Genomic DNA, 21,314 nt, shown 5'->3' on the forward strand with positions numbered 1-21,314 from the left:
CCATTGTGAAATTTTTCAATTTAGTTTTCTACATAATATACATCACAAAGAGATTATGGCTTATCTGCTATGATAAGCATTCTGACTATGAGTAGAAAATTTCAGAGCAATTTGAATGTATGGTGTAAAATACATACATCTGTTTGCAGGTGGCATTTACCACTGGAAATAACCCCCTCTCTGTTCCCATTGATGAAAACTGTTTCTCTCACAACAGCAGCAAATCTAAGTATTCAGTGTTTAGATCTGGGCATCACACCACTTTCTTCACAGCTGGTTTTATGTCTAATGAGATACCAGCCATGTTATCACCACCCGGCTCCCTGGTGAGTCTCTTTCCACGTTGCACAACCCAGCAGCCTTGATTTATTCCATCCAGAGGAGAACTGGATTCTCAGGCTGCTATTTTTTTTTTTTCCTATTTGTTCTTCATTCCTTTTTTGGTCTTGCTATTAATCTGTGTTGTTCCTCTTTGTTTTCTATTTGCGTGGTTTCCTTTGCCATAGTTCAACTTTTCCATTACAAGTCTATTTTCAGAGGTGAATAGTTTGCTGGCCTTCCTCTCATGTTTTTAACTCAGAGCTCTACGTCTTATAGAGATGCCTTTAAAAAAATTCATCAAATCTCTGAGTCTCTTGATAATGAAATAACTTATTGATTGCTTTGGTATCTTCAAGCATAACATTTATTTCCCACATTGATCCACATATTACAATGTTCAAATAGAAGTAATTTTCCAAAGAATGCCTTGAAAACTCCTCATTTACCATCGAAACATATTAGTCATGTGAAATTCATGCTTGTTGTGGCTGCCTAAATAATTAGAAATAATAACATCATTATCAGAGGATGTGATTCCGCTGGATGCTTCACATATAGATGGATATTTTAGAAAATATCTAAGTCTATCTTAGATATTTCTGTTTAGAAAGTATGAAGTCTGGAAGTACATGCTATCAGGAATATGGTGTCAGAGACAGCTGTGCATACAAGGGATTCAAGCCAGCAGAGGAGAGAGAGTGACAAGGAGGCAGCGGCGCTCAGTTTTATTAAATTCAACCAGCGCAGAATTAGAGCTTGTTGTGTGCTCGGCCCTGTGCTTGGAATTGAGGCTTGGAGGCTGCATAAGGCATGGTTTCAATCCCTGGTTACAGGCAGTCTGATGTTGCTCGAGAGATAGTAAATGTAAGAGAGTGGGAGACAGAATGACTGGTTTTAAAATAAAATTCAGCATAAATGAGGATCCCACCAGAGGTCATTTCAGGAGTGACACCATTTTGTTTTCCATTTCTACTGGATTTGGTGTCTGGACACATAGCCTGACCTTTCAAGGGGTGTGTTCCTAAACACTTTGGTTCTCCCCTTCCTCTCTGTGCTAAATGTTTGTTTGGGCAATTTCCAAATATCACATTATAAATTTTAAACCAATGTTGTCTTCCTTTTAATGTCGGTTTCTTATAAAACATGACAAATGATATCATTTATATATCTAAAGCTAAAATATGTGGAAGCCCAAATATGCCACAAGTGAACTTCTTTACAAAACAGAAATAGACTCACAGGCATAGAAAACAAACTTGTGGTTACTAAAGAGGAAAGGAAGGGAGGGATAAATTAGGAATTTGGGATTAACAAATAGAAACTGCTGCTGCTGCTGCTGCTAAGTTGCTTCAGTCGTGTCCGACTCTGTGCGACCCCATAGACGGCAGCCCACCAGGCTCCGCCGTCCCTGGGATTCTCCAGGCAAGAATACTGGAGTGGGTTGCCATTTCCTTCTCCAGTGTGTGAACAGGAAAAGTGAAAGTGAAGTCGCTCAGTCATGTCTGACTCTTAGCAACCCCATGGACTACAGCCTACCAGGCTCCTCCGTCCATGGGATTTTCCAGGCAAGAGTACTGGAGTGGGGTGCCATTGCCTTCTCCGAAATAGAAACTACTGTATGTAAAATAGATAAACAACAAGGACCTACTGTATAGCACATATTCACTATTTTGTAATAAACTGTAGTGGAAAAGAATATGAAAAAGTCCAGTTGTGATGTGCCTCTTTGTGAGTAGTGGTAAATTCTCCTGACAGCAAGCATGGCTGACTTCTTTACTTGGTGCACTAAGTTGCTCAGTCGTGTCTGACTCTGTGTGACCCTATGGACTATTATAATCTGCTAGGCTCCTCTGTCCATGGGATTCCTCAGGCAAGAATACTGGAGTGGGTTTTCTTTACTTTGCTTTTCTTTAAAAAAAAAAAGTTTGAAAAAAAATACTACCATCTAGCTTAGACATCAAAAGAACATTTGAGGAGCTGAAGCAAGCTTCTTCATTTAGAAGTGCAGCTGAGTTTGCCTTCTTTACCCAGTCCTTTCTTTTCAAATGAGCATCTTACGTTTACTTAGTGATAGACTTTGTGGTTTATTTTTGAACTGAGTTAGTTCTGTATTTACATGAAGTATGGGTCCTGTATCATAACAACTTTTATTTTAACATTTAGGGCCGTGGTATCCCTGGACCTCCTGTAAGTATCACCTCTTGGTTTGTTTTACATAGTCTATAAGAACAGCCTGTTTCTCAGATCCCAACCTTAGCCTGCAGGCAGCACTCTACCAGTGGTATTGGCAGTGCCCTCCCTTAGTGATCTTAGGTGGCTACTATAACAGCACCCTTGTTCTACTGGAAATATTTTATTAATTTAAGAAATTTCTGTTAATTGAAGAAATTTCCATTTTAAGTAATTGCTATTTGGTCATATGAGTTGTCTCATTGGAAGCCAAAGCTAACACAGATACATCATTCTGAGTCAGTTGTTTATCGTGTTTGATGCCATGTGTCATAAATTGTGAAAGCATCGTAAATCACCATGTCCCTCTAATTTGTTGATTTCAGGGTCCTCCTGGGGGAGCGGGACTCCCTGGAGAGCTTGGCCGTGTTGGACCGATTGTGAGTACCACACACACAAACTCAGGGCGTTGATAGATGTTTGCTGACCTAATAGAAGCTGTTACTGGGGGTGGAAAATTGCCCTGTGTGTGTTTCCCCTGCAATCCAAGAAATGGCAGATAAGTTTAACTCCAGTTTATAATACTGATGAGGACCAGGGTAATAATGCTATCTCATTTTTGTAGAGTGATTTTAATTTTTTTCCCCAATGTTTTCAGCTGAACTTTTCTTCCCAACTTCTAGAATTAGTGATTAAGCCAAGAAGTATCACCTTCATTTTACAGACTCAGTTGGGATTGGGGTCCAGTGTGTTTTGTATGAGTTTCTCTGTATGAAATGAGTGAATAGTCTAAAATCATTCCCATGTGCGTTTATGTTAGCATCATAAAATCATAATGGAACCGACAGAACTTTAGTCAATAGAGAGCTGAACTTTATGGAAGAAATTGATGTTAATATTCAATAAGTATTCCAAAAATCTTGAAGTAGTGATGTTATATCTGAAGAATCGAAAATAGTAAATCTATTGAAAGCGGGAGTCACATATATACCTTTTCAGCTCCTCTGTAGGTGCAGCTGTTTGACAAACTTATTTACTGAATGCAAGAATGCATATAAAATGATTATAAAGTGGATTGTAAGGTGCTTTTGATTTATGATAGAATATGAGAAGGACAAGGTGTGCGGGGAGGAAGCGCTGGGGATTAACCGGAATCCACTTTCATCTGAATGGCGTACTTAACCATCTTTGCTCTTCTGTCGCATTTGCAAGCGCGTGCGATGACAGGCTGAGGGACAGCTTCTGGGTGAAGAGTCCAGGGCTGACTGGCCCTGCAGAGGTTGCCTCCCTGTTTACAGGTTCAGGCAGGCGTGAGCTGCCCTTAGCTGGGCAGCGCTGGCAGTATCGACTATTCTGGTTCCCCTGAAAATCAACTGGAAAAATGCATAGCGTTTCCAGAGTAAAGTGATCAGTCTATAGAGAAGAACTGGCTCTTTTCCCCCAAGTCTCCCTCTGCCTTCCCTTACTACTTTGATGAGACTGGAACTCCTTTATTCTTCTAGCTTTGTGGAACTAAATGGATTACGGGTCACCCATTGATTTTGGTGGCAGGTCTATGCAGGCTGAGTTCTGCAGGGTTTGTAGGAATGTCAGTTTCTCATACCTCATTTGTTTTGTGCACTGTGTTTTGATGTGTGTATAACCACTGTGTCACAATTTTCAAATAACTTAGGGCGACCCTGGGAAAAGAGGACCACCGGGCCCCCCTGGCCCCCCGGGACCCAGTGTAAGTTATTTGCAGCTTGAATTTCTCTGTGTCTGAAAGTTGGGATTATAGAACCCTAAGAACCAAAAATGAAAGTACTTTTAAACTGAATCATTGTCCTAAAATTTCAAAATGGTTATGATATTTTCACTCATTCAGAGCATGGTCTTTTAAGGCCAGGATAGTTGAGAAATCACAATAATTTGAAAGGTGATTTTCAAGGGAATGGTTTATGCATTATATTTGAAGTGTTTGGAGGCTTTTGATTTCTCAAATGCTCAAAACTTGGACATATAAAAGGGACATTTTCAAATGAACTAGTTTTTATGAAGGATTTACACAATGAACAATTTAAAAAATGAGGTTAATTGGGAGATAATCCATACTTTTAACTTATGATTCAGAATTCTCCATATTTTCTATTCTGTCATTTTACTTCTCTTCAATCCTGTGAAAGAAATAATGTACTAAAATTTAGATTTCTCCAAACAGAATAGACCCATGTGTGAAGTTTCTAGAATATTAGCATATCTTAGGCTATTTCTTCCTTACAGCTTATTGAAAAAATACATTTACTGTATTTGTCAAATGAACGTTTTATTATTAATAGGATGAATTAAATTTTCACTATATTCTTAACTTTAACATTTTCCTTACTTTAGGGAACAATTGGCTTTCATGATGGAGATCCATTGGTAAGACATTTTCCTTTGAATAAAATACAGTTTTAAGTCAAAGACCAGGAATTCTCTTTAGAAGATGAATTCTCTGTAAGATGATCTTGCTAGAATACGTTGTATTTTCATGATTTATTTTACTCAGATGGCAGAGCAATTTGTTGGACTGGAGGACTGGTCACTTATACATGCTCACACTAACTTTTTCATTATAGAATTATCTTTCTTTCTCCATAATCTTTTTTACTTTATGGAGGAGACCTGCTTTTCACCACAGCACTCCAATTTTAGAAGATCTAAGTCCAATAATACTCTCTGAGACTTGTTTTACTTATAGACTGATATTCAAACAATGTAGGAAAACCGCACTAAATGCAGTTTTGGTCCATTTGTTGGGGGGGACGTGACCTTTAGGACAGAGCTGTTGGATTGGAGGGGGAGAGGTCAGTCTGCAAATGTTTTGTTTCTTGAACAAATTGAATCTGAAATAATATGGCAAAATAGTAGTATTCATTAAATCTGGATGGTGGATACGTGGGGAAAGGGTTTGTTATGTTCTCTGTATGTTTCTGTAAGCTAGGAATATTTCTGAGTTTACAAGTAAATAAAAAAGGAAAGAGTAGCCAGAGTTATTTAATGAATAGACTTGCATTGGGATTCTGCAGCTGGAAACCCTAAAGGATGTATCGTTTTATCACGAAGCAGAGGCTCTACGTTACTCTCTTTCTGTCTCTCTGGCAGTGTCCCAATTCCTGCCCGCCGGGTCGTTCGGGATACCCAGGTCTGCCAGGCATGAGGGTAAGAGAACAATGTCCGTGCTGCATTCTGTCTTCACGAGTATGACCCATTCGACAAACAGAGGCTTTCCTTGAAGCACTGGCCTTGCCCGTGCACACATCCACTCTGATGGGTTAGGCAAGTCTGTGTCACTTACTTGGTGGCTCCGTCCACGGTCCTTTTTCAGTCCTGGAAGTTCCCGCTGGTAGGCCGACAGCTATTCCTAACAAGACACAGATATTTGGCTATTGGGTGTGTCTGTTTCTCAGGGAAGAAATATCAGTGAAATGCACTGGACTGAGAGACTCTAGAGCACCGGAAGAAGGTTCAGAAGTGTACTCCAATAGTGAGAGATGGGGGTCTGGGACCGTACACATAATGTGTTTGAAACTGTTTTAGTTAAAAAGAAATTGGAAAAACTGTGCAAAATAGAGAAAAAAAAAGACACTTTCCAAATGTGTTTTTCTCTCACTCTGCCATCATAATTGCTTCAAAATTGCCCATTGGAATAAAGAAATAAATACCAAATGCTGGGATTAATCAGCTTTCTCTTTCTAGTCTATGAGTCTGAAATTATTTTGAAAAATTCCAGATTGGGGAAGTTGTGCCAAGATCTGAAAGACCCTGACTGAGGCACTGGGTTTCCTGTTGCAGTTTTCTCTGAGGTTAGCTTGGATGTGCGCCCACAATGCAGAAGACGTGGGCCTGGATGGGTGTGTTATTTTTCATGGAAACTTGAACCCTTGGAACAAGAAACATTTTCAGGACAAAACTCTGATAGACAATTTTTGGAATGTTTATTTCACATATTTCTCACGTTACTGATCCAAAGCGTTAGGATAGGTGTCCTGACAATGAAAGATGGGAATTTCTTCTTGTGCCCGGCAGCCTTCACTGACTGCTGTTTATAGCTGTCTATTTGCGCTTAAAAAGCAGAGACATTACTTTGCCAGCAAAGGTCCATCTAGTCAAGGCTATGGTTTTTCCAGTAGTCATGCATGGATGTGAGAGTTGGACTCTAAAGAAAGCTGAGCGCCGACGAACTGATACTTTTGAACTATGGTGTTGGAGAAGACTCCTGAGAGGCCCTTGGACTGCAAGGAGATCCAACCAGTCCATCCTAAAGGAGATCAGTCCTGGGTGTTCATTGGAAGGACTGATGTTGAAGCTGAAGCTGCAATACTTTGGCCACCTGATACGAAGAACTGACTCATTTGAGAAGACCCTGATGTTGGGAAAGATTGAAGGCAGAAGGAGAAGGGGATGACAGAGGATGAGATGGTTGGATAGCATCACTGACTTGATGGACATGAGTTTGAGTAAACTCTTGGAGTTGGTGATGGGCAGGGAGGCCTGGCATGTTGCAGACCATGGGATTGCAAAGAGTTGGATATGACTGAGTGACTGAACTGAACTGAATTTGTTCTTAAACTGTGCAGAAGAAGGGGCAGAAAGTTGTACATCTGGGGAAGCCCTTCTTCTGCCTCAAGTAAGGCTGTGGGTGCAGAGGAGGAAGAGGGTTTTCAGAGGAGGCTCCGGAGAGCAGGGGCAGCTGGTTTGCTGGGTCAGAGGACCACCTCTGGAGAATGAGTTACTGATGTTGGAGGTGATATCATCCCTTTGACCCAGCTGTGAGAGAAAGTTGGGGAAGAAAGGATCTAGACACCAGCAGGCAGTGTCATTATCTCGTTACTGACCTACTGACCTAGGAGAATTTGTTATTCCAGGACAGAGTTTGTTAACTGAAACTGATACTTATTATATATAGTCATGTAGTATGCATGGTGTTTTAATTCTTCTAAGGCTGTCATTTCTTTGTGATATAACCTTTCTCTTAGCAACATGTTGACTTACATTTAGGGGAGCAAGGTCACTTTATGAGCCATCTGACCACTTTCTGTGTCAAATCCAACACACTTATTTATTTCTCTACTTATATATTTTTGCATTTGTTAGGGTCATAAAGGAGCTAAAGGAGAGATTGGTGAACCTGGAAGACAAGGTCACAAGGTAAGGACAAGGAATATTTAGTGGGTACATTGTGATTAAGAGGTTGTAATGACTTTCATTGTAAGGGCTTATAAGGAATAACAAAGTGTGATTTTTGCCTCTTCCTTTTCCAATGATGATTGACAAATTCTCAGGAGATGCATCAATATTCTCAGCCAAGCATCATATCCTAAGGTTGTTCAGTTACAAAAAAAAGGACAAAGAAAGCACCATACACTTTCATTCTTTCCTGTGTTGCTACCCCAGCTTTCCTTTTCTAATTAATCACACTCAGCTCTTTTCCTTGATGCTTTTGATAGTCAAATGTTATTCAAGCTGGTTGTTACACTCCACTAAACAAAATTTTGTGACAAGTGTAAACTTTTATGACAAATGTTGCTGAGACAAGCAAACAGGGACATTGATAATTGGCTTATAGCTTCTCAAGTTCTAAAATAATTTTTCCGTTTGTTTCTGACTTCATTTCAATATAACTTAGGCTCTGAGTCATGTGGAAGTTAGCAATAGCACTTATATTGTTTTTTGGGTAGAAACTTGGAATCCACAGCACAACTTATAGTGGAGCTAGTGTGTTCTGCAAGGCTGAAATTTAAAGTAAGGTGACCTATTTGTCTTTTTTCATCCACTAGGATGAAATTGCCTTAGAGTAACTAAGAATTTGACTTCTTATATGGTAGAATATTTGTTCCTGTAAATTCCATAATATTTTTACAAAGTCAAACTGTTCTTATTAACATGGGTCCTCTAGACTTTGTTGAATATGTCCATTTACACCTTTACTGGGTGGCAGAAGTCTGTCTTTTGAGGTTAAGAGCTTGAGAAGAAATTTATTAATATCTTCAGGCACTAATATTCTTGAATTCCTTAGGAAAAACTATTGAACAATCTCAGATAATGAAGATAAATAAAGCAATTTCCTGTACCTTATTACAGTGTGAACTTACATTTTAAAAGTCTTTTATTACTTAGGTTCTGAATAGTAGAGCCATTTGATTCATCTGGCATATCACAGGTGGATTCTTGGTGACAAATTGGAGAAAATTATAAAAACATCAGGTACTTTGGATGTTTTTCTTTGTGCCTGTTCCTCCAATGAATTTTTAAATCTGTAACTAAAAAAATCAACAAATATTTATTAATCCCTGTTATGTGCCAGGGTTTATTCTAAGTGCTAAGGGCACAGAAATGAATAAATATGTCTGATGAGGCTACTTTATGTATGACATATCCATGTAATAGAATATCATCTAACCACAGAAACAGAATATTAAACCACACTGAAAGACACCTCGAGGTAATATGTGTAGTAAAGCAGATTTAGTGGATTCTGCTGTTCTGATGCCCTGTATCCTTTCCTCTTTTTATGGTGACCCCTTCTCTTTGGGGAACTTCCACTCCCCCATCCCATGGGGTTTGGGAATGAAATAGTCACCCATGAAACTAGTATGTTTGAGACCTATGCAAGTTAGTTATCTGGACTTTCAAATTTGTTTGGTCTTAAGTGGGGAACCTGCAAAATTCTTGGTGTGTTAGGTAACTGGCCAAAATTTTCATGAAAAAACTTTTCATAGTTAAAAATTGTTGACTGTTCCTTTAATTTATTTCACATGCCCATGTCACTTAAACTTTCAGTGGTTGTCTTTGAAAACTGATCTGTGAAGAAAATATAACCCCTTGAAAAATGAAACCTGAAAGGGGTGATGGATGCATTTAGTTGTGAACTGAAAGCAGGAAGATGAAGAATAAAGACGAGGGTCTGGAAGTGTGCTTTCAGATTCTCAAATCTGCCTTGAATTTACTCCACAAATTAGTTAATGAATATTTAAACAAATTGGTTATGAATCTAAGAATGAACCATAAAAAAAACTTTCAGTAAATGATAATAAATTGCTCTTCCTAAATTTGTCATTTAGCTTTATGGTTATTGATTAGTTACTGTGTGCTATTCATCTGTTGGTGAAATATTTAAATCAACCATGTTACTCTAAGTTTTAACAAGAATCAATGGGAAAATACCCCAAGCTCTACTAATGAAAAATTATAATCACTGTTGTTTTTATACTTAGGTGGGGAAATACAAGTAGTATTTAATTATACATGTTTTGATTATCCACTCCATGAACTAACAAAAATCCACTATATAAGACTCTCAGAGTTTATTCAGAAATCAAGTGTTAATGATTTAGGTATAGCCTAGTTCTTTGCTTTGTGTGGCCAAATGTTCTATATTAATACTGCTACTAAACTTTTTTGGTGTTTCTTTGTGTACGTGAGAAAAAAAATCTCCAAATACAAAGTTGCAGCCTGTAGAACAAGAAAATGAGTGAATCGAAATATGTAATAGACCATAGAATTGGATTTTGATCTACTATTACGTACATATATTAAAAATTAAGATATTTTTCTAATAACTAACTTCACAATTTAAGTTATTTGCTACCATAGGAAATGTAGGGTAGTATATCTATTATAAAAAGCAAAAGCCTAGTCAGAGAGAAAATAACTTTCTCAGAGTCCATAAAGTAATCTTTCTGTAAGAAATAGTAGTACTTGGATTTCTGTTTAGAATATCCTAACATTTAAAAATATGTCAGAGGGATTTCCCTGGTTGTCCAGTCCCTGGGACCCAGTGCAATTCAGGGAGCCTGAGTTTGATCCCTTGTCAAGGAACTAGATCTCACATGCTGCAGCTAAGACCTGCAACCAAATAAATAAATAAAGTAAAAAATACATGTATCAGAGATTATATAATTGATATAAAAAGTCAAAGCAATGATAAGAAAACATGATGAAGGAAGATTCCATTGGTAGTAGCCACCAGATAGTCAAAATAGCTTAGAACACACTTAAGCATTCAATTTGAAGAAAAGAACAAAACTTTATTGATGGAAAGAAAAAGGAAACATTTTGACCAAATCAGAAGATATACTGAGTTCCACAATGGAAAGATTCAGTATTGTAAAGATTATTTCTCTATAGAATCTATTAATTTAATGAAGTTCTAATACAAAGCAAACAGCCTTCTTTTGTGAAGATCCTCCCAACAATTCTAAAATTCGTGTCTAAGGATATACATTTAGGAAAATCTGAAAAATAAGAGTAACTGTAAATGGAAAATAAAAGTAAATGAATTCTCCCAACCGAAGATTAAAATCTATTACAGAATTTCAATAATTAAAATGTTGTGGTATTGACAACATCATTTAGTAAACCGGTAGAGCTTAATAGGAAGTCCACAAAAAAGTATATTTATCAATTTAATATATGTTAAAGCTGAATTTTCCAACCTGTGTGGGGAGAATCTATTATTCAGTAAATGATGTTGAATAGAGTGCCAGTAAGAAGGAAAATAGAGGGGGAAAAAGAGGAAGCAGTGGCAGATTTTCTCTTCTTGGGCTCTAAAATCACTGCAGATGGTAACTGCAGCCATGAAATTAGAAGATGCTTGCTTCTTGGAAGGAAAGCTATGAGAAACCTAAACAGTGTATTAAAAAACAAAGGTACCATTTTGCTGACAAAGGTCCCTCTAGTGAAAGCTATGGTCTTTCCAGTAGTCATGTACAGATGTGAGTGTTGGACCATAAAGAAGGCTGAGCGCCAAAGAGCTGATGCTTTCAGACTGTAATGCTGGAGAAGATTCTTGAGGAACACTTGGACAGCGAGGAGGTCAAACCAGTCCATCCTACAGGAAATCAACCCTGAATATCAAACCAGTCCATCCTACAGGAAATCAACCCTGAATATTCACTGGAGGGACTGATGCTGAAGCTGAAGCTCCAATGCTGGGGCTACCTGATGTGAAGAGCTGACTCATTAGCAAAGACTCTGATGCTGGGAAAGATTGAAGGCAAAAGGAGAAGAGGGCCGCAGAGGATGAGAAGTTGGACAGCATCACTGATTCAAAGGACGTGAACTTGAGCAAACTCCAGGAGGCAGTGAGGGACAGGACAGCCTGGCGTGCTACAGTCCGTGGAGTCACAGAGTCAGACACGACTTAGCGACTGAACAACAAGAAGGAGGAAAGAGAGATTTCTGCTTTATGTTTACATAAAAATAAACTACTGATAATTAAAGATTTCTACATGAGAAATTAAATGATATATATAAAACTACTAGAAGAAAAATATAGACGAATATTTATTTATTTTTGGGAGGCAGATAAGGCTTTCCTAAGGGTGACACCAAAGGCAGAAGTCATGGAAGAAAAGACTGATTTAAATATGTTAAAAAATTGTGCATGGTATGCAAACTGTAATTAAAAAATTAAAATGAAAATCATAATAGAAATATGGTTTATGGAAAAGTTTGTGTAGTGTGGTCACACTTCCCTAATAATACACCCACCACACACACACACACAGGACCTGAGTGCATACACACCCTTCCTCTGTGTCTGTCTCTTCCTCCCTCCCTCTCCTCCTCTCTCTCTCTTTAGAAACATTTTGGAAAGGATAGCATCTAAAAGGTTACTGGTGTTTATAGTTGGAAAGTGGGATTTGGGTGACTTTATTTCTATACTTGCTTGTGTTTTCTGAATAGTCTTCAATTAATATGGATTACTGTTATAAAATAATTTAAGAAAGAATAATAGACTAATTCAGGGGGTGTAGAGTTTGACTGAGCCCACTTCTGGTCAATTCCTGGAATAGCAGTTGGTGCCCTTCTCTGTGTTGTCTTTCAGGGTGAAGAAGGGGATCAGGGCGGACTGGGAGAAGTTGGAGCTCAAGGACCTCCGGTTAAGTATTTTTCAGTCTTACGCTGCATGATCCCAGTGGTCGCTGGAGAATATCATTACTTCTGGAGTTTGGGAGAGGGCATGCAAAAATATTTCTGTAAAATTCACAGTTTTTTCACTTTTTATATAAAATATAGCATCTTTCAAGGAACACACAGATTTGCAAAAAGTATGCTTTTTGGAATATTTATACAAAAGCCCTCCTAGAGAGATAATACATGTCATTCCCATGTCTCTTCTATTGACCCTAATATTTCTGGAATTCTATTTGAATTATGTTCAGAGTCAGTAAGTGAGCCACAGTCAGTAAGGGAGCCACTTTAATCTGATTTGGCCACATCTCATTTTGTGTCCTGAGCTGGATCATCCTGGAATGTGTAATTCAGGCCATTCCTAACTGCTCTACAGAGAATTGGGACTGACCTGGATGTCAAACAGAGCTGGTATGGAGCCAGTGAGAACACAGGGAAATGAGTGGCCTAGAGCAAGTTTGTCTTAAGCCGGTGTGGACAGTTAGCAAGTTGTCTGGAAGTGGCCACCCCACTTTCCTGATAGAGTGTCTGCCCCTTTTGTTCCCCAGGCAGCATGTCTACAACGTCTGTTTCTGGATCCCTGCTGCTGTGGGGCCAGAAGTCTAGAATGGTAACATTCAAGATTGAAGTGGATTCTAGAAATAATAACCTGCATCCTCATTTTGAGGATTACCCATAGCTGTGCCTGAGAAGGGATAAGATGGGTTCCTACTGCCCCAAAGGGAAATTCAGAGTATCTTTTATTGTAGAAACAGTGTAACAAAGAGTGATGGCAAGTGGTTGATGGAGACTCCAGCTACATCTATAGGAAGAAGCTTTCCTGGGCTACCTTGGGAGCCTAATTGCCTTGGATGGCATACATTGGTAGGGAAAAGTTACTCCAAGGTTTAAAATCACTACAGTGTGACATGTAACCAAGTTGCAAACCACGGAGGAGGCAAAAGTGGCAGTGTATTCTGCGTGTGAGTTAAAAGTCAAATAGTAGTAGTAGTAGTTTAGTCACTAAGTCATGTCCGACTCTTGCGACCCCATGGACTGTAGCCTTCCCGGCTCCTCTGTCCATGGGATTCTCCAGGCAAGAACACTGGAGTGGGTTGCCATTTCCTGCTCCATGATTCTTTTTATGCTAATGGTATTTTCTTTTTGTGTTCAGTCATTATCCCAATTCCAGATTTGCATAAGTCTCCAGAATTTTTAAAAAAGAGTTTTACCGTCAGCAGGATTCCTTTTGGATTTTTCTCCTAAATTAGGAAAGTGCGTCACTCTTCTCATTTTACCTTTGGTTATGACAGCATCCTTCTTCTGGATCAGCTTTTGTGATGACGTCAAAGCATATGCGCTTCAACTCAAAGAATGTACTTCTGTCTCTCCTTTTGTTTACTTTTCAAGGGAGCTCAAGGTTTAACAGGCATCACCGGCGTAGCTGGAGAGAAAGGGGAAAAGGTAAGATGATGATGCTGATCGTCAAAATCAATACACATAAATGTTTACATTTTGGGCCATTTCAAAATACCTTCTTATCTTCAACAACATCGCTTTTTATTTTTTATTGGGTGCTTTGTACAAGTTTGGTTGGGTTCTTACATTTCTGTTATAAACATAGATGATAGAAATGAGTCATCCACATGATACTTGTTATGTCCTGTGTATCTTAAGTTATTGAGGGTAAGCAGCAGCAAGCAGGCTGTTGTAGTTCATATCTTGCCATTGTCAGTAGTGGACGCTGACTCAGTACCTGGGGTGCATGGCAGAGGCGGAGGAGGGTGGAGAAGGGGGGGAAGGCAGAATGCCTGGCCAGACGGAGGAGGTGTTGCCACTGGTCAAGAGGGCAGCGCAGGGATTGCTTGGCTGAGTGGATAACAAACGTGCTGCTGCTGCTGCTAAGTCACTTCAGTTGTGTCTGACTCTGTGCAATCCCATAGACGGCAGCCCACCAGGCTCCACTGTCCCTGGGATTCTCCAGGCAAGAACACTGGAGTGGGTTGCCATTTCCTTCTCCAATGCAGGAAAGTGAAAAGTGAAAGTGAAGTCGCTCAGTTGTGTCTGACTCTTCGCGACCCCATGGACTGCAGCCTACCAGGCTCCTCCGTCCATGGGATTTTCCAGGCAAGAGTACTGGAGTGGGGTGCCATTGCCTTCTCCAAAACAAACGTGAAAACAGCTCAAACTTGAGTGCTCATGATGAGCTCAGAAATATTTTTCTTGCTCTATGTGTGTGAGTAAAGGGGTGTGTCTAACCTCTCTGAGATTTTAAGAAAATGGTCAGCACTTTTTTAGAAAGTCTACTAAGAAAACCCATTTGTAGGGCTCCAGAAAATTAAGAAGAAGGCACTTTGCCCATCACCCCGTCTGACCCTCACCTTGTTCTTCACAGAACCTCTGAGACTAATCCTTGTTGCTCTACACAGAAGCACACAGACTGTCATTCACAACCAGATAAGGATAACGTGCACACTGCAGGCACTCAGTCAATGAACTCTGACCCTCTAAGAAAACAGATGCGCAGTTTTGTGGATTGAAGGAATTGCTTCGTGAATAATTCCTTCAGTGTCATTTTTTTTTTCAACTTTTTCTCTGTCTCTTTAGATTTTCTCATTGTACTTTGCTCTCTCTTCCATCTCCTCTGGAATATTTCTTTTCTAAAAGCATCGTGTTTTTAAAAACATATTTTTATATTTCTGTATTCATGTTACCTTAGGTAATATTTTGTTGGTACTCTTCTGTTACTAAGTAACAAATCCCATTTATTTTGAAGTTGCTGATACCCAGGCTTTTGCTTGTTTTCTGAGTTTAAATCATCTCCTAAAATATGTGACCCTTATTTTGAAACCAATTACCATTGTTGATATGCTCTTTATTTGAGGTATTTTGCTACTTGGTAGGAGAAGGCAATGGCACCCCACTCCAGTACTCTTGCCTGGAAAATCCCATGGACGGAGGAGCCTGGTGGGCTACAGTCCATGGGGTCGCTTAGAGTAGGACATGACTGAGCGACTTCACTTTCAATTTTCCCTTCCATGCATTGGAGAAGGAAATGGCAACTCACTCCAGTGTTCTTGCCTGGAGAATCCCAGGGACGGCGGAGGCTGGTGGGCTGCCATCTATGGGGTCGCACAGAGTCGGACACGACTGAAGCGACTTAGCAGCAGCAGCAGCAGCTACTTGGTAGTTTTCAAAATTTTCTCATTGCCTCTGACTGTGGTCAAATTGCTTTCAATAAGAAAAACAGCTCTTCTGGTGAACTCAGACCCATGCCGTGGTTACCTAGTAACAGCAGTTTGGGTCTGAGCTGGTGCTGAACAGCAATGAGAGAGAGAGAGAGAGACAGGCATCAAAGCCTTTTCTGTAATACAAGGGCTGGCTTTGCTCCCTCCCAGCAACATGAGCTATGAATTCAAGGGCTTTTTCAGGTCTCCCAAACCTCTTCCTTCCTGGTGGATGGAGAACGCCTTCTACTCTATTCCAGTTTTTAGGGATGAAAGACTTTCAAGGCTCTGTGGTGCCTCTGCTTCTTCTTTGATTCTACCCACGTCTGAACCTTCTCTCAAAGCTTTTCTAATTTTTAATTCTTATTGCAGACACCATCCACCTGGTTTCCTTGGCTTGACATCTATCCAATACCCTTTTGACTATTTTTTTTAAATTTCTTTCATCATCTCTTCTTCCCAAGCCTGTTCATTAGGAGAGGGCTTGTTCTCTTCAAGTGCCCATCTGCCTTCTCATACAAGTGGTAAATGAGAAAAAGATTTCAACAATGGGAGGGGGCTGCATTTTGCCATGTAGCATAGATGGAGAGCACTAAAATCCCCATATTTTTGTCTTGAAATCACGTTTTGATCCTTATAATGAAAATAAGGAGGGGGTGTGTACCACAGATAAGAAAGTCAGAGATAATTTCAGGATAATTAGATTTATAAAGCCCTGTAGTTTTTAGCCAGCATCTCTTGGTAGGGTGAAGCTGTTGTGGAGAAAACAGATCATCCACTTTATACAAACTGAACCTACTGTCTTTTCAGGGTGGAAGAGGGGATGCTCACATCTTTTTTTACAGTTTATTCCTCCAAATCCCAAGCGTGGAGTCCTGATTCTAGATCTGGGTGGGAATCCAGAGTCATGGAAATCTCTCTCCTGGGTGTGGCAGCTGCAGGGTCCAGGGCAACTGCTATTTAGGTGGCGCTGTGTCTACATCATCAATGAGTTCCCACTGGGGTCCTGGGAACCCCAGAGCATGATGATCAAACCTTCCCAATAGGCTTTCCAGGTTCTCTCAGTAAGTAGCTCACATCAGCAATCAGGAGAGGGTGCTGTGTTTGTTCATTTAAGATATCCAAGGTGGTATCAAAGATTGGATATAGTACTTTTGATGGAACGAAAATATGTAAACCAGTGTTTTCACCACTGAGGTTTCTGATTAAATACTCCTTGGATTCACTGATGTATATCAGTATATGCTGCTGCTGCTGCTGCCAAGTCACTTCAGTCGTGTCCGACTCTGTGTGACCCCGTAGATGGCAACCCACCAGGCTCCCCTATCCCTGGGATTCTCCAGGCAAGAGCACTGGAGTGGGTATATCAGTATATACCGCAACGCAAAAGGCAAAACCTCTTTCTTATCTGGCTGTTGAAATTCTTTAGAAAGACTGCAGTAGCCTTAGCATGCCTCACTGATCTTGAGTTCATTTTCCTTGTCTTGTTTATTTGCAGGGCGCTCGGGGCTTAGATGGAGAACCTGGGCCTCAAGGGCTCCCTGGTGCACCTGTAAGTGCTTTTTATGGGGTCCACTGGTGGATTTTTTGGTGATGATCAGTGGTAGATTTTTTGCTATTAATATATGTATATATGTGTGCAGGTATTATTTATATGTGAATAAAGTGGAAAAATGGGCAGTAGTTTTTGTGTTTATTAAAATTAAAAAAATTTTTATTGTTGGTTTTTTTGGTTTTTTTTTGTTTTAATAAATTTATTTATTTTAGTTGGGGGCTAATTACTTTACAATATTGTAGTGGTTTTTGCCATACATTGACGTGAATCAGCCAGTCAAGCATTTATTTTTTTTGTACTGAGAAATGTTCTTCTGACTTGACATGGGTCTTGTTTTCCCCATAAGTTTAGTCAGATTGTTGTTTCTATGCTTGCTGTGTTTTCCTCTCACTCTGGTTGCAGGATGCCAGGAGTCACAGTCACTCTCTCATTTTAAGTTCTCGGGTAGTTCGGTGCTTTTCCTCTCCTATGATTTCTGATCTCATTGTTTGATATTTTGTTGGCCATATGTAGACATGTCCTTGTTGTGGACTGCCTCACACCTTTTCTGGAAGTAAATAAGCCAAAAATGGTTCACTGATACTCATACCACTTTAAAAAGTAGAAAAGGTATAAGTGAAATAGAATTTCCAATTGTCAAGGTCCAGTGGGAAAGAAAGAATGTAATTGGAGGATAACATCATAAGATCAAGCTGCAGACATGGTACGTGAAGCAGACCTTAGAGGAAGGTGGACCTGCAAACATGTGCGAGGGGGGATAGAGCAGTGAGGGCAGGTAGGGAGCAGCCCTGTTGGGGTGATGGGGGTGTGCTGCCGTAGGGCTGCCACTGCCTGAGTGCGGAGCTCCTGTTAGAAGATGAGCTGGAATAGACAAGGTAGAGGCACATTATGGAGTGTTTTATGCCAATCCAGGCAATTGTAAGTTATCTGGTAGCAATCGGAAGCTGTTTGAGGTTTCAGAGCAGCTCAGCAATTCAGCTAAAGCCATATTTTAGGAAGACACGTCCTCTCATCTGCTACTGCCTGACCATGTATCAGCATCAGCTGGATAGTTCTGACAGAAATCATTATTATTGACTGGGGAAGTAACTAAAATACAGAGAAAAGGTTGGCAACTCATCCAAACCTCAACCCACCATGATAGTCAATGAGGCTAGAGGATGTGTGGACAAAGTTCCTGATGTCAAGGCTACCTGCAGTAAGGACCTTAATTTTATTATATCTGTTCATCCAAAGAGTGCAGAAGCATTATGCATTTATGGTGAAATCAATTGACATGTAAGTCTTGGTGATCTTTATGGTAATATCAGTTTTTAGGACAATGTAATTTTTATAAAAAGGTTGCTTGAGGCATCCATGATAAATCAAAGCCATTGAGATGAAAGAGCAATGTAAGATAATTTGGATAGAATTTTATAATTTCAAAAGCCTATCAATAAGTTACTTTTGCTCCATGAACACAATTTTATTTTCATGCAGGGTGACCAAGGACAGCGAGGACCTCTGGGAGAAATAGGTCCCAAGGGAGACAGAGTGAGTTGAACCTGCATTCCACCACCAGCATGGAGGTCATGCGGATCTCCTTGACGTGACCTAAGTACACACGGTAACTGTCTCTGTCCTGTCTCCTCCCTCTGCCCTGCAGGGGCCTCAAGGTTCTCCAGGAATTCCTGGTCTCCCTGGGCCCAAAGGGGACATGGTAAGTCCTGAGCTGTAGTCATCAGGCTCATTCTTCAAAGTGGTTATTGTAATAAAACTTTAGAAAATAATGAGAGGAAGAGGGATGTGTTTCTAAGGGACACTGTGTTTCTTTGTGAATCTTCAGGGCTTGCCAGGCGTGGATGGCCGTGATGGGATACCTGGAATGCCGGGAACAAAGGTAGCCATGCAGTTTAGTCTCAGGGCGATGGGGTGGTCTCCGCCCTGGCCCGCCAGGGAGCTTCCATCACTATGTCACTGGGACGTTTATTGAGCTGGCTTTGGCTTTTTTCCCTTCTTTTAGTTTTTTAAATCAAGGGTCAATGCAAAATTCTTAGAAGTCAGAAAGAGAAAGGCAAATACCATATAATATCACTTATATGTGGGCTCTAAAATATGGCACAAATGAACTTATCTACCACACAGAAATAGACCCACAGACATGGAGGACAGACTTGTGGTTGCCATGGGGGAGGGTGGAAGGGGAGGGAAGAACTAGAAGTTTGGGGTTGGTAGATGCAAACTATTATATATAGAATGGATAAACAATAAGATCCCACTGCACAGCACAGTTGGATGGCATCACCAACTCGATGGACATGGGTTTGGGTAGACTCCGGGAGTAGGTGATGGACAGGGAGGCCTGGCGTGCTGTGATTCATGGGGTTGCAAAGAGTCAGACACGACTGAGCGACTGAACTGAACTGAACTGCACAGCACAGGGAACCATACCCAGTCTCCTAGGATGAGCCATAATGGAAAAGAATATTAGAAAGAATCTGTACATGTGTATATTACTCACTTTGTTGTACAGCAGAAATTAATACAACATTGTAAATCAACTATACTTCAATTAAAACACCAAAACCAAAAAGAATGCTTGTTTTCAGAAGCTCAGTAAAACTGCCTTGTTGATGAACATAGGGAGAAGGAAATCACATATTTTGATGGCATTTCCATCCTAAGTCCTATCCCACCTTCCCATCCTGAACAAGGTCACATTATAAAACTGCACATAAGGTCAGCTATGTGGATAACCCTTCTACTTAGAAGGTGTTTGTCCTTCCTTTTCTTAGAAGAAAGACAATAGTTCAAACAGGTTCAACAAAAACTTTTTTTTTCAGGGGGAACCAGGGAAACCCGGGCCTCCTGGTGAAGCAGGTTTGCAGGGATTACCTGTAAGTATTTGAGTATTTAAATGTTGATTGATTTATACACATTTGGGGGAGAAACATATTGTATATTTTGATAAGTTCTAGGGGAGAAAAGATGCTTTAATTTTGTGTTTTTACAATTGTACATTTTTGTACTTTTTCTCTGAATAACTAGTTAAACCACACTAAGATTTAACTTTATATTTTTCATCTGTTCCTCTGTTTAGTTCACTCAATTTTCTTTATATCATTTCACCAACTCTGGGCTATGGTCCAGGCTTTATACTTCCTCCTACTTGAACCAGTTCTGAAGCCCTAGGACCAGGGTTGAGCCATAAGGTTGAGAGTATGTTCAGGGAACCATGTGAGCTATAAGATTTCATCTTTTGATTGTGAGCTATTTTGAATAATTCAAATTGGTGTTTTCCTGCATTACTGTGGCTGGAAGTTCATGTAGATTATTCCAGGTGTTTTCTTGGCTCTTTGGAGGCACATATTTCAAGTTAAAAGGGGCTACTTGGTAATGTTGAGGACTGCCCTCTGGTTTATTATGATATCTGACACTTCAAAAATAATCAGAGAATATTAGAATATTAGGCCTCCAGATAGCACCAAATCTCAGTTAGACCAAGCATTTTCCTGCCATTCTCTTTTTCTTCTTGCAGCTTAGTGTTTTTGACAGGTTCCTGTTTCGTATTCTGTACATGAAATCATGCCAGGAAGAGTTCCTGTTGACCTGGAAAGAGTACCAGATTCTAATTTGGCAGTTCATCCTTAAAAAGTAACTTTGGATTAGAGCTAGAATTTGCTTCAAGGGTGTTCAGCAAAGTCTTGTGGCTTGTGGATAGGTCTGCAGTCTGTGGATGCTGTGGATAGGTCTGTAAGTTCAGAATTGGGAAACTAGTGAGGCTCTCCCCCACATTGCAGCTTTGAGGTTGTCGTGATGCCCTCAGCCCCTTGGCAGTGTGCAGTGGGCCTGGCATCTCACAGGTTCTCAGACGAGGTGACTGAACACACGTTCCATGTTCATTCTTTCAGGGTATGCCTGGCATTCCTGGCGCAAAGGGTGTTGCCGGTGAAAAGGTAAACGATGAAAACTTTGTAATTAATATTTTTCTCTATTTTTATTCTTTTACTGATGTATTTTGTTTATCATTTAAAATAGTTCCAACCTGCCTTTGAATTTATATTTGGCCTTAAGGAGAAATCAAAGAGAACTGCAGCTGCAGAAAGAGTACTTTGACAAAGTGTTACTGATCAGACTTCCTTCTTGAA

At 40.0% G+C, this 21,314-nt stretch overlaps 1 protein-coding gene across 1 annotated transcript in view; it reads left to right on the top strand.

The window, feature by feature from the left end:
* Window positions 1-21,314, top strand: part of COL9A1 (collagen type IX alpha 1 chain) — an 87,201-nt gene that overhangs the window by 31,079 nt on the left and 34,808 nt on the right. Inside the window, 14 exon segments of the mRNA XM_081529387.1 lie at window positions 2,485-2,508; window positions 2,877-2,930; window positions 4,163-4,216; window positions 4,858-4,890; window positions 5,614-5,670; window positions 7,606-7,659; window positions 12,341-12,394; window positions 13,816-13,869; window positions 17,131-17,184; window positions 18,667-18,720; window positions 18,833-18,886; window positions 19,013-19,066; window positions 20,010-20,063; window positions 21,078-21,122. Coding sequence (XP_081385513.1) covers window positions 2,485-2,508; window positions 2,877-2,930; window positions 4,163-4,216; window positions 4,858-4,890; window positions 5,614-5,670; window positions 7,606-7,659; window positions 12,341-12,394; window positions 13,816-13,869; window positions 17,131-17,184; window positions 18,667-18,720; window positions 18,833-18,886; window positions 19,013-19,066; window positions 20,010-20,063; window positions 21,078-21,122 — 699 coding nt within the window.

Source organism: Giraffa tippelskirchi, chromosome 9 (genome assembly GCF_054371585.1).
Source record: "Giraffa tippelskirchi isolate mGirTip1 chromosome 9, T2T-mGirTip1v1.2.pri, whole genome shotgun sequence".
NCBI classification, from domain to species: domain Eukaryota; kingdom Metazoa; phylum Chordata; class Mammalia; order Artiodactyla; family Giraffidae; genus Giraffa; species Giraffa tippelskirchi.